Raw genomic sequence first — 13,097 nt, forward strand, 5'->3', positions numbered from 1 at the left:
AATTTTTGCCCTTTTAAATTTTTTTTTCATGGAACTACTCACTCTTTCAGTAAAGGTGGTATTTGTGGTTACACCACATCTGTTTCCTGTTGTAGCCTATATTCTCAGTGTGGTTTGCAGTATTCAGAATGGCCTCAGAATGTGAAACTCACACCACATTGTGGTTAAAAGCAGCATAAACCTCAGGAGACACTGCCTCATAGCAGCTGAAGGTGTTTCTTGTCTGTGGGATTCTGTGGGGAAGGGTTTCACTGTGAGGAGCTGATCCATATGGAGATGGGGAAGGGGAAGGAATCCATGAAGGAGTATGGGCTGGGAATTGGTGGTTGTCTGAACTTCAGTATGTGAAAAGATGGTGCTGAGATCCCTTGAAACTGGTTAAGTGATTGTTCCTTTTTCTTTATTCTTCTTGTGTGTATCATCCCTACATCCCTTCCCACTTCCATTCTGCCTTACACCAGACTGTTTGATTCTGTAGCCAATGGGTGGAAATCCACTGAAATCACCTAATGTGCAGCCAAAGTCAGAGCAGACAACATGGTGCTATGGAAATAAATCTATTTCCATGTGGTGGTAGCTGACTGCTAGTGGGCAGGTGTTTATATTAAGCAACTTTGTAAGATGTGCTCAGGTAAAATTGCACTGGGAACAGGGTGGGAGGTATATGTAAGTACCTTCAGGAAGGTCCATGTTTTGTCTAGGAGACGTAAAGCTGTGTTTTGAAATAGCCTTTATGTGTCAAACTGAAAATTAATTAAAAGCAGATACTTAATCCTTAAGTCCTCCCTTATTTTTTCCTGACTCGTCAGTATAGGGGGAAGCTTATTTGAACAGCTCTCATTTTAAAGTTTGCCAAAGAAAGTTCATCTCACACCACACTCCTTCCAACTAATTCTATTTGCCAGCAGTTAAACACCCCCTTAAAAAGAGAATTTTCTTTCTTTTATAAATACAAGGCAAAAAATTTAATTTCTAAAAATGCTACTTTGCGATGGTGATGTTTTATTGCTTATTACTGCATGGTTGTAGTTGCTTCACTTTGCAACATCCTGCCATTCTGTGCATCTTCTTGGTCTGATTAGTTTGCAACTAATTGCCATGTATTAATTAGTTACAAACAAATGGCTTATCTCTGTAGTTCAGGGGGGAGGGGGAAAGAAGTCACCACAGACAAGTCATTAATTTTGAGTTGCATGTGCATTAGTACATTTGTAGAAGTGTGCTGTATACTCTGCTAGACTGAAGGGTTTTGGTAAGCTAATTCCATAAAGTAATTATAGCCTTTCTTAAAAAGTAAATATGGAGCTTATTCCTACAATCCAGCAAATATGCAGAGCCCCTTTGATTTTTCTGTAGGAAATGTGCACATAAAGATTCAGTTCCCATTTTAATATACTGAAAGTAAATGCTGAAATGTCAGGAGGTTCATGACAAGGAGAAATCGAATTATTGTGAAAAAATTGAATTAATGTTATAGCATTTCTTCCACTTTTTTAGGGAATCCATAAATATTTTATTAATGTGTACATTATACTGTATGCTGGGAAAAGTGTGTGTTTCAGATCTGTTTCTCTATTCCTTTCCTCTCTTCTGGTTTGTGCTTGGGGAGGAGTTACTCCAAACTAGCCTTTACATTTCCTGTGATCTGGGAAGATATTCTGGCCACCAACTATCATCAGTCTAGTCTGAGTTACTAAACCAGTTGATCCTGAAGGTTGCCATTGCACAAGTCTTTGGGTTTGAGCCTTGGGAAGGACTGGAAGTTGTATAAATTTGTTTGGGGCTTTCTTAATTCCATAAGTGAGAGAGATTTGAAAACTGGTTTAATAAATCACTTCTTTTCCAGTCCTTTACTTAGAACATCCTTGGGTGGTGGGAAGGATGTTTTAATGTCTCAGGGATTAGTATGCTACCTTGGATTTTGTGAATCACATTGTTTCAGAAAGTTTTTTTGTTAAAGTTGGTTGGGTTATTTTTCTGGTTTTGGAAGGGGTGTATAGATGCTGTAAACTTAAACTATAACCTTGAGACAAGTAGAACTATCTCAGAAGGATTTTTTTTTTCTGAAAAATTGCAACGCTGAATCATTTTTAAGCTTCTCTGAAAACATAGGACTCTTCACTCCTGTCAGTATGGTACACTTTATAATAATACTTGGCATTCATAAGGTACTTGATCACTTGAACATGCATACATATGTTTAATCCTTTCAGTGCCTCACTGAGGAAGTTAGGTATTACTCTTTTTTAGCAGTAGAGAAAAATGACACAGTAAATTCAAGTGTCTTCATCAAAGGCATGCAATTATTTACAGACTACTGCTGTTCCTTGTAGTAAAAAAATTGCTGTACTTAATTTTGAAGAATGTAAAACTGGTTCCTTATTCAGACTGCAGAATAGATATGTATTCTGTAGATCTTCTTCACTGTTTGCCTCCCAGTATTTATGTGGGGTCTCCTCTTAATGCTCTCTGTAATCTGGGCAAAGCTCTCTTGGGAGGAACTGTGGACTACAAGATGCTGAGCTAGAACTCCTTGGCCATCATAAACTTGTCTTCATTTGTGTAAAACACAGTGACTCCTCTTTAAAGCTAAACCAAAACTCATATCAGAAATGAGAGTCATAACAGGCGTAACTATTATTACATAATAATAATTCCTAAAGGTAACAAGTGTTGTGTCAGAATTTCACATTATGATCTGTTTATGAGACTAGCCTTATAAATAAGGCTTTTAGAGTAGTAAGTACATTTTAATAAACAGTCTCTTCTTTTTTATTAGGGCACTGTGCAACACTGATAGCATTATAATGGATAGGAGATTATTTTTTAATTTGAAGTCTGAGCATGGAGCAGCTAGTTTATTAATCTGGCAAATAGTGGCAGATTTATTCTATATACCTAAAAAGCTTGTATTTGTGTATATTCCTAGGTCATGAATGCAGATGGAACTGGTAGGAGAGTTCTGGTGGAGGACAAGCTGCCTCATATATTTGGATTCACTCTGTTGGGAGACTACATTTACTGGACAGACTGGCAGAGGCGGAGCATTGAGCGAGTGCACAAGCGCACGGCAGAGAGAGAGATCATCATCGACCAGCTGCCCGACCTGATGGGCCTGAAAGCCACCAACGTGCACCAGATCATCGGTGAGTGACCTCGTCAGGCAGGGGAGAGGGAGGAGAAAATGTCAGCAGTGCTGCTCTGCAGAGGTTTAGAAATGGGCAGAATCCAGTCTTGTTGCATGATAACTGCAGGCTTCAGCTTGATGGCGTGGGTTAGGTCTTCTGTGAGGAGCTGCAGTTCTGTAGCTTGGAAGAATATCAAGCTGAACATGTGCTCCCAGTATGCAAAAGCTAAGAATGAGACAGTTTGAGTCTGTTCAGTGCTTTTCACATTAATACTAGGCAATGATCTTAAAAAATATCTAGAGGTACTTCCTGCCCTGTAGTGTCTGTGGTGATAAAAAGCAGCATCTAGCTTTAAATTGCCTATCCTCGGCTATCCAATGACTGGTAGCAGTGTAATTGTAGCATCACAGAGCTCACCACAGTACCTGAATATCCTGCTGTGTGGAGAAGGCTTTCAGCTTCTTGCTGTCATGTCTGGGTTTTACTGCAGGAAACTAGTCAAATGTAGTTGAGATGTATCTTTGAGTGGCTGACACCCCAAAGTACATGTGCTTTAACCTTCTTTCCAGCTGTTTGGCCAATTGAACTCCTTAGTGCCAAGCCTGTCTTAGTAGTTCAATTTCCAGCATGTGCAGGTACATACGTGAATATTGCAAAGAGCTGCTTCACTTGCATCCTGGAGAGTAGAGACCATTGACTGGATGTGAAAACAGCTCTGCAAGTTTTTTACCTGCAGGAATGCAGGGGGGTATATAGCTGCACCAGTGTCCTGTAAAAGGCAGCAGAACATACAGTTAGTTACCATGTATTTGGTGCTTGTGCTGTGTATTGGGATCACCAGTAGCTGTTGAAGCCCAGATCCCTTTCCCTAATGCTGAATGTGTTCTGTTTGCATAAGCAAAACAATTGCTGGCTTTCCAGTCAAGGAGAGTAAGGACTGTCTAAAGGATTGCAGGAAATAAATGAAACATAGTTTGATCAGACAATATAAGGAGAAAAACTGTATGTTTACTTGGAGGACTCACAGTGTTGCTGATGCATGTGAGGACTAGCTTCACGTTTCCCCTGCAGTCAGTTTGCAGTGGTTGCTTTTCTACCTGCTTAGGTACAAACCCCTGTGCAGAGGACAATGGGGGCTGCAGCCACCTGTGTCTGTACAGACCGCAAGGCCTTCGCTGCGCCTGCCCCATCGGCCTGGAGCTCATCAGTGACATGAGGACCTGCATCGTCCCAGAGGCTTTCCTGCTCTTTTCTAGGAGAGCAGACATCAGGCGCATCTCTCTAGAAACCAACAATAACAACGTTGCTATTCCACTCACTGGAGTCAAGGAAGCTTCTGCTCTGGATTTTGATGTGACAGACAATCGCATTTACTGGACTGACATTTCACTGAAGGTAGAGATCTACTCTATATTGGCTATTACGCTGTTACAAGCTTCTTGAAATACTTAAGAGTGTGTTGACAAATGGGGTTTACAAAATTCAAAGGGTATGTAAAAGAGTGTAGTTTTTAATTACATTTTCTGCAACTGACTTGAGACCTGTGCCAACAATAACTTACAGACTTTTGCAACCGAAGAATCATAAAAGTTAAAACCACAGTGTTTAAATGAGTCTGCAGGAGGTGACTTGGCTGAACTCTTTAGGCATGGTATTCTTTTGAGCTGTGTAGGGGATACAGGTGAAGAAGGAGATACAAAATTCCCTGCCGTGTTCTGTCACAAACTGGCATAATTAGCAGGTCATGTTCAAACTGGGAAGTAAAAATCAGGGGTTTTAACTTCTGGTTGGTTGTGAGTATGAGGAGTGTGTGCAGATAGGAATATTGAGGACATAGAAGGGTAGCCCATGTTTGCCAAAATAATTCTTTACCATTCTGACATTAGTCCTTTACTTCCAGGCTTATCAGGGAATGCCTAAACTCTCATATATTATTAAAATAGAATTCTGGCTGGATCTACTATCACAGGCTGATCCTGATGGCAGAGTTAAAAAAAGTATTTTGAATAAAAGTCCAAGGAGAAGTTATGCTTAGTGAAATTAAATTTAGCCGTCAGTACTGAAGCACTTAAGCTATTGAGCTCATCTGTAGTTTGGTTGTTTTCTCCTATTTGCTGTTCTGTCCTGAATTTTTTCGTTAGCCTGCTTTAAATAGTGTTCCATGCTATAACATTAATGCTTTTGTATAGTCCTGGGAGAGCCAAAATATTTCCCCCTCAAAGTTGGCACTGAGTTATTAAGGTCACTTTGTCATGTAGATGCTTAATTCAACCAGACTAGTTATCCCATTTATTTCCCCAGTGAAATGCTATTGTAATTGACACAGAATACATTCACAGAGCACAAGTAAATCATTACTTCTGAATAGCGGCATTGTTTGCTTTGCAAATAAGCAGCACATTGTAAGATCCTCTTTCCTGTGAGATGTCTAAAATCTGAAAGTGTTTAAAATGCAACAAAGGAAACAAGCGGCCCAGTGACAGCCTGGTAAAATTTCTAATTTGCCTGTGTATCTTTGTATCCCCGCAGACCATCAGCAGAGCGTTTATGAATGGCAGCGCTCTGGAGCACGTGGTGGAGTTTGGGCTGGATTACCCCGAGGGCATGGCTGTGGACTGGCTGGGGAAGAACCTGTACTGGGCTGACACGGGCACAAACCGCATCGAGGTGTCCAAGCTGGACGGGCAGCACCGCCAGGTGCTCGTGTGGAAGGACCTCGACAGTCCCAGGGCGCTGGCGCTCGACCCTGCTGAGGGGTAACGTGCTGATTGCATTCTGGGCTTAGGGACAGCCAAAAACAACACTGTAGGGCTTCCTCTAGGGCGTGGGAGTAAAGCACTGCCTGGAAACCCTGAGAGAGCTGAGCTGGGGAGTACAACCTGGTAATCTAGAGAGATGTGCTCTTAATGTCCTGAATAATCATTAAGAGTACTACCAAACAAAAATCAGAGCAGCTCATTAGAAAGGGATTTATATTTAGTTTTTTAATTAACCACAGAATCAAAGTAGTTTGAGGTTTATGGAATTCATTAAACAGAAAAGAACTACAGCATTGAAGAGAATATAATTTTAAAAATTAGGATTCTTTTTATCACCCTTTAGGGTCCAGTAAAGGTATTCAATTATTAAATTTGAGGGTGGGGGAATGAAGTTTATGGTCTGAGCATAAGGAAGCTGTTTGTTTCTTCAGATAAGGGAACCTTTTTAGGTTGTGTGGATGAGGGACAGAGAAGGAGTGGAAACAATTACATCCACTTATCTCCCAAATTAAAGATTTTCTTATAAGAAACTTCTCAGTTTGATTGAAATGTAATAGCAAAAGTAGGGCAATTAACAGGGAGAGGAGGGAAGGAGTGGGGCAAGGCAAGGTAAACTGTTCAGCTTCTGAAATAGCTCTTCTACCATGAAATGCTCACTTGGCAGTAACTAATTACTGCAAAACCTTTTTGAGATTATACCAATATTGCATTATTTTTCAAATGAGGGAACTTCATTTACAAGGCTTATGAAATTATCACCATTCCCAGTAACACTGTGAGAGCTACAGCAATGCAGAGAACCCAGAATACATTCCTCTTGCTTTATTTCAACAAGGTGGTGGCAGTGATTGCCTCTAATGGGATCCTAGATTGAATTCAGCCCTGATGTGCCAGGAGTTGCCTGGATGAGTACATCAGATTGTCATTCAACACCAGATTGCCAGATCCAGTTACTCATTTGTAACAAAAGGCTGCTATGGATGATTCTAGTTTTACAATTGGAAATAGGTTTTTCAGAAGGATTATTATCATTCAGTGCTTTGCCTCTTTACCACAGATCAGAAAAAAAAATTACTTGGGTCAGAATGCCTATTTTTCCTTTTTCCTTATAGCAATAGTATAGCTGCATACTTATATCTAGGTATATCTAGGTATACATATATAAGTATACTCACAGTGTAGTTGTAATTCAAAGGGAAGTTTTCATGGTGTTGCTGCCATGGGAGCAATTGGAACACTTGCCTCTATGCTGTGTCCAACTTGCAGAATTTATACACAAAATACTTGCAAAATTTTAAAGAAAAATGTGTTTAAGAAAAATGTTATTCCTGGTGTCTAAAGAATAGCTCCCCCTTGATCAGCAGTTTTTGAAGCAACCTTTCCCATTGTGCAGTTGGTTGGAATTGAAAGATTTCCCAGGGGTTTGTTACTAGAGGTATCAAAACCCAAAGGTGCAAACATTGGATAGCTGCCTCTCACTTGTTTTTAGAATGGCTTTAGCTTTATATTTTGGAAGAAGTGACTGACTAGCCATCAAATATAAAATATACAAATATACATCCTGCTCTGCTGTGCACTGCCTAAAGAAAATGTAAACATGTACAAGTCTGTCCTTTTTCCACGAGGCATAAGCTGGCATGTGAGTATATAATAGTTTGTATTTTTGCTCCAGTAGAAATGCCATAGTTTTGTGTGTCTTGGCTGAGATGTAACACACTCACTACATGGCTGGCTGACTTAATTTTGTGGAGATGAGCAGTGGCACCTGTTTACAAAAATACCCTGCAGACCTACCTTTTCGTGTTCCTTCAATTGAGAGAAAACTGACTAGAAATAGAAGATTAGTCCTTGAGAAAATACACTGCTAAATAACTAGGTGTAAATGAAGGTGCCCAGCTACAACCTCTGCCTTTTAAATGGCGTGCATGGATTAGTTACTAGTGAAGTGCTGTCACACAGAACTTGCTGCTGAAAATCCAAGTCCAAGCAGAAGAAAAATGTTGTGAGCATTTTGAGGAAACTTGACTCACTTCCTTGCCTGTACTTTGAAAAAAACCACATTTAGCATAATGGGGCTTAATAAATGCTCAAATTCACAGCTCTTCTTTTTCTCTTATTTTTTCTAAGGATTTTTGTTTTGATTTTCCTCTTGAGTTCTCTGGGATTGAATGCAATCATTTTTCTTTCTTCTGTTCTTTTAATCAGGTTCATGTACTGGACTGAGTGGGGTGGCAAGCCAAAGATTGACAGAGCTGCTATGGATGGCAGTGAGAGAACCACGTTGGTCCCAAATGTGGGACGTGCCAATGGCCTGACCATTGACTATGCCAAGAGGCGCCTGTACTGGACTGACTTGGACACCAACCTGATCGAGTCCTCCAACATGTTAGGTGAGCCCCAGAGCCCTGGGCAGCATCCTGAGGGCAATGCTGCTTTTTTCAGCTCCCTCGTGGCAAATTGTTGATTAAATAATGCAAAGGTGCACATCATAAGGCAAAAATAAAATTTTCCAGCCTCGCACGCCTTTAATGTTTGCTTCTATAATTCAGGTTTATGTAACACAATAGTTAGCGAGGCCTCAATTTTCTTGTAGGTGATTGGGTTGCTCAGAAAGTTAAAATAACACAAGGTGTACATATTTCCAGTTATATGTAGGACAAAGATGTCAACTTGCAGTGTTTTGGAGAGTCATGTTTTGCTGCTCTGAAGAACACTGGCAAATACGTAACAAAGGTAGAAGGAAAGCCAACAAGTTAACAACAACTTATTCAGTATGTAATTTAATACAATTTGGTTTTAAATCTTCGTTACCATCCTCAGGCATTTTTCCCCCCAGTATTCTGCATGTTAAGGGCCTTTTCCTGGCTAGTACTTATCAGCAGGGGAGTTCTCTTGTGCTGGGAATGTGTGATGCTTTTATAAACTGGCCCTTGTAGCTAAGTGGTGGTGGAATATTTTATTCTTTCACTGTCCCAGGATACTGTGTTGAGGACCTAGACCCTCTCAGATTTGCACAGTATCTTGTCTTAACTTCTCAGCACTTGTAGGAGTGAACTGCCTTGTATGCTAAATTATTCCAATTAGCATTATCAATAGCCAGTACTTAAGCATTAATAATTAGCCAGTATTTAAGGCTAAAGGACTTAGTCTGCTTTAAATAATATGTTTGCAGTAGTGGAACAAAACTAGAAAAAGATGAAACCAGGAAAATGCAATATGGGAATTATGTGAAATAGAAAAGCTTTTCTTCAGCCTCTGGTGTATTTTGGTGTGCTGGGGAGGCCAGCTCCATGTTTTCCTGTGAAACATGGGACTGGACATGGCATTAGAAATTCTTTTTCCCTTTGGCTAGTGACAGCAGAGTGTGGGACTGTGCATCCTTGACTTCTCTGTGCACAGAGGGAATGACTTCTTGCTTCATAATCTGTTCATTTTGTGTGACTACACAGCAGGAGGTGCCATGGTAATGAAGTGGCTGATGAAACACGGTTGGAGTAATTTCCCCCCACTGTGTCCTGCTCCTCAAGGTCTCTTAACATTTCCATGTTATACACAATTAGCTGTTTCCTATCTTGACTTTCTGACTGCTCCTTCCTGTTGTGACGTTCCAGAGACAGGTTAGCTTAGCCTTGTGCATTTAATAGTTCTCATAATGCAAGGTAGGATTTCATTAAACTTAAAATAATTTTCTTTATAGGCAGTGGGAAAAGTGTGGTGCAAGAGATGCTGAACTGGAAATACAGTGTCAGGATCCTGCATTAAATTGAGAAGAATCCTGTCAGTTTTAGGGAGGAGGGAAAGGACAGAATGTTTCTGAGAACCCTGATCATTTTCGAAATTGAGACCTTTTCTTCAGTCAAACACATTTTTTTCTGTGAATGGCAAGCAGGATTAGCACATTTCTGTTACAGCCTTTGAAATTCCTTTTGAATACTGTACTTTATAATTTACTCTTGTAATGATGAAATAGTAACTTTAAAGTAACTCTGTGGTAACCTTTTTGGGCAGGGGACATATTCAACAGCAGATTGCTTGTCTCCATATAATTCTGCTTTTTCTCTCCCCTCCTTTTGGACCCAGGCCTTGACCGTGAGATCATAGCTGATGATTTGCCTCACCCCTTTGGCCTGACCCAGTACCAGGACTACATTTACTGGACAGACTGGAGCCGGCGCAGCATCGAGAGAGCCAACAAGACCAGCGGCCAGAACCGAACCATCATCCAGGGCCACTTGGATTACGTGATGGACATCCTGGTGTTCCACTCCTCCAGGCAGGCAGGCTGGAATGAGTGTGCCTCCAGCAACGGGCACTGCTCTCACCTGTGCCTGGCAGTGCCTGTGGGAGGCTTTGTGTGTGGCTGCCCAGCTCACTATTCCCTGAACTCCGACAACAGGACCTGCAGTGGTAAGCCTTAAGGAGTGAAAAGGAAATGCAGGAGCACTGTGTTTAGTAACAGATGCAAGCGTTGTACTTCTAAAAAGAAGAGTGTTACAGTTTTCCATTAGTAAAATCCAACTGAGTTTTAAGATGACGTAGGATATTGAGGACAAAAAAAAAAAAAAGAAAATAGTCTTGCAACATACCGATATCACAATTAGATAAGAGAAAAGTTAGTGAACTTTTCCAGTAGCTCAGCTACCTCTGTGTGAACATGAAGGCTTAAAATGCTTTTGGTTTTGTATCTCTGTCAGACCTTCTTCAAGTGCTTACTTGCTTGTTTATTTATCTGCTTATATATTTCCAGCCTGGCCTGACATAAAGGCTATGTGATAGTTTGGTCTGGATTCTGGACTTGGTGCAGCTTTCAGTTGATCAGGATTTCATTGTGCAGTGGCTGTGTTTGCTGTCTGCTGAGATGCTGAGGTGGGCCACTCTCAGACCTCTGCAAGTGCTTTTCCTCAGTGAGGATGGGCTGGGCTGCATGGCCTCCCCAGCAGTCTGGTTCCTGATCTCAGTGCAGCCAAGCCCCATTTCTCTTTATTGTTGTGCTGAATACAAACCACAAGGCCCCTCAGGCCGTGTGTAATTAGCTTCTAAGCAAATAATTTATCCATCTCTCAATAACTGGCTGCCAGTGAAGCTCTCATAATTTTGGCAGCCACTCTGGATGGCTGATTTCCACTGGTGTCATTCACATTAGTCAGTGGCTGAAGAGATTCATGGTACAGAGAGACAGATTGTATCTCAGCCACATTATGCATGAGTAGAGACATCCAACTGTTGTCTTAAAGCCAAAAGCAGAGCAGATTGTTCCACGAATGCCACCTCATGGCATTTTTTGAAAACCATGCTTTTCAAAAAACTGTCCTTTTCTGTTCCCCATGTATTCTGTACTTCTCTCCTTTTTCATTGCTCTGGCCCCTTGCATGACAACTGGATTCTTGCACCCTGGTATTCTCATTTATTTGTGCAAGCTAGAGGGACCTCTGTGGTAGTGACTGTGGTTTTGTAGGTGGAGGAATTTGACTTTCAGTGAAGAAAAAGTAGCAGAATGATCAAATGTCATGTTTTTCTTGTGAAAATGTGTCTGGAAACAAAGCAAGGAGCAAAACACAGGAAATACATTGTGAGCACATAGAACCATTTCCCCACAGTCCAGTGACTGCAGGGCTTTTTGTGGGGTGTTAGGAGTTTTCTTTTGCCATATTCAAACCTGGGAACTTTCCAGCCTCTCATTTGAAGGTAATTGGAAATTTAGGCTTCTCTGCATATAATTTAATTCTTTTTTTTTCAGCCACTGTAGTTGGATCATAACTTGTTTTAACTTCCTTTTGCCTGTGTTACTTGCTTATGTACCTCCTGAACATCATTAGTCCAAGCCCTATCTAGAGGTCCCCTCTTCTAAAATATCCTGCTCATGCATGCATAGGTTCTTTTAATTATGGAAAGGACATACTGCTCTGGTGAGATCTCTTCAGACCTACCACGTGTCATGAAGTTGGAAGGCAGGGTTACACAGGAGACATACTCATTGCACTCCATTTGCCTGCTGCCAAAAATCCAGTTTAAAAATGTGACTGTTGGGAGGGAGGATGATGAAAACTGGAAAGGGATTTCTGAAATTGGTACTGTTTCAAAGATGTGGAGTCTCAAGGGGGGAAATTCTGCTGTTGCTTTTTATAATGAGCCATCAATTTGAAGTTTTAAGTCATTAATTCAAAGTTGTAAGTCTTGGAAAGTGAGAGGGTGTCTTTGGGGAAAAGTAGAAATAATTTTAGGTGTTTATATGTTTACCTGCACTGTTTTACCTCAAGTTTTTTTGCCCTTTCCATTTCTATCTATAGCTTCTTGGTAAGAATTCTAATGTTTCTGAATCCATTATTTTGCTGTACACATTCATATAAACTTGTATTCCTTTTTTTTTATTTTTTATTTTCTTCTACAGTTTAGAGCTTAGTAGAGGGTAGCTTGAATTATTAGAGAAATGCTTGGAGGGAAAATACAGGTTTTCCAGAAAGCAAAAATACCTTGCAATTAGGCCTGATTGTTATAGGATGTTAGGACTGAATGTTGGTTTCCAAGGAAACTCCTCCCTGCCTTTTTTTTTCCAGCAGTCAGAATAGCTGTTCAAAGCCCATGCTAAAATAACAAAGCAAGGTGATGTTCTCTAGGAGACTTTTGCTTCCTCCCCTTTCCCAGGTGCTGCCTTACCTGTTTTACAGGCTGGTAAATGAGTGCACTGCTAATCTCTCTACAGACTTGGGCTGTAGAGAATTGATTGTACAAACTTCAGGGAGGCTTCAAGCTGCATTTCTGGCAATTGGCTCCTGTGCCATCTTGCACAGCAGTGGCTTCAGGTAGAGCGTTATTGAAAAGAACCCTCTGAAAAGGAAAAATGCTTTCACTACCTCCTCTGATTTCTGACCCAGTTATATAATAGAGAGATAATTTTTTCCAATGCTGTATTCAATGCTTTGTGCATTTATTGTAAGTTACAGCTGGTAAACTACACCTGTATGGGGTGGTGAAATCTTACTTTCTGTTGTTTGATATTTCTAAGAAAAAAACCCATTTGTCCAGGAAATTTTTGCTGGGCAGAGTATCAGATTTATTTTTTTCTCATTGCAGGTTGTCATTCCCAGATAACCACCTAGAAATAGTAAAGATACATAGATTTGAGAAGAGCAAATACATTTTTCTCCACAAACGCAGCCTCACACACGGTTAAGGAGTTTTCCTGTGAATTAGTTGTTTCATTCCAGTGCAG

General features: G+C 40.6%; 1 protein-coding gene across 4 annotated transcripts in view; it reads left to right on the top strand.

Moving 5' to 3' along the window:
• LRP6 (LDL receptor related protein 6) overlaps positions 1–13,097 on the top strand; it is a 120,478-nt gene that overhangs the window by 81,445 nt on the left and 25,936 nt on the right. For all 4 annotated transcript variants that reach the window (XM_085049719.1, XM_085049720.1, XM_085049721.1 and 1 more), the window contains 5 exons: positions 2,930–3,146; positions 4,234–4,523; positions 5,658–5,884; positions 8,093–8,277; positions 9,968–10,294. In XM_085049719.1, coding sequence (XP_084905845.1) covers positions 2,930–3,146; positions 4,234–4,523; positions 5,658–5,884; positions 8,093–8,277; positions 9,968–10,294 — 1,246 coding nt within the window. The remainder of the gene's footprint in view (positions 1–2,929; positions 3,147–4,233; positions 4,524–5,657; positions 5,885–8,092; positions 8,278–9,967; positions 10,295–13,097) is intronic.

The sequence above is a fragment of the Lichenostomus cassidix genome, chromosome 1Ab (assembly GCF_008360975.1).
Source record: "Lichenostomus cassidix isolate B80296 chromosome 1Ab, HeHo_3.0, whole genome shotgun sequence".
Lineage (NCBI taxonomy): Eukaryota > Metazoa > Chordata > Aves > Passeriformes > Meliphagidae > Lichenostomus > Lichenostomus cassidix.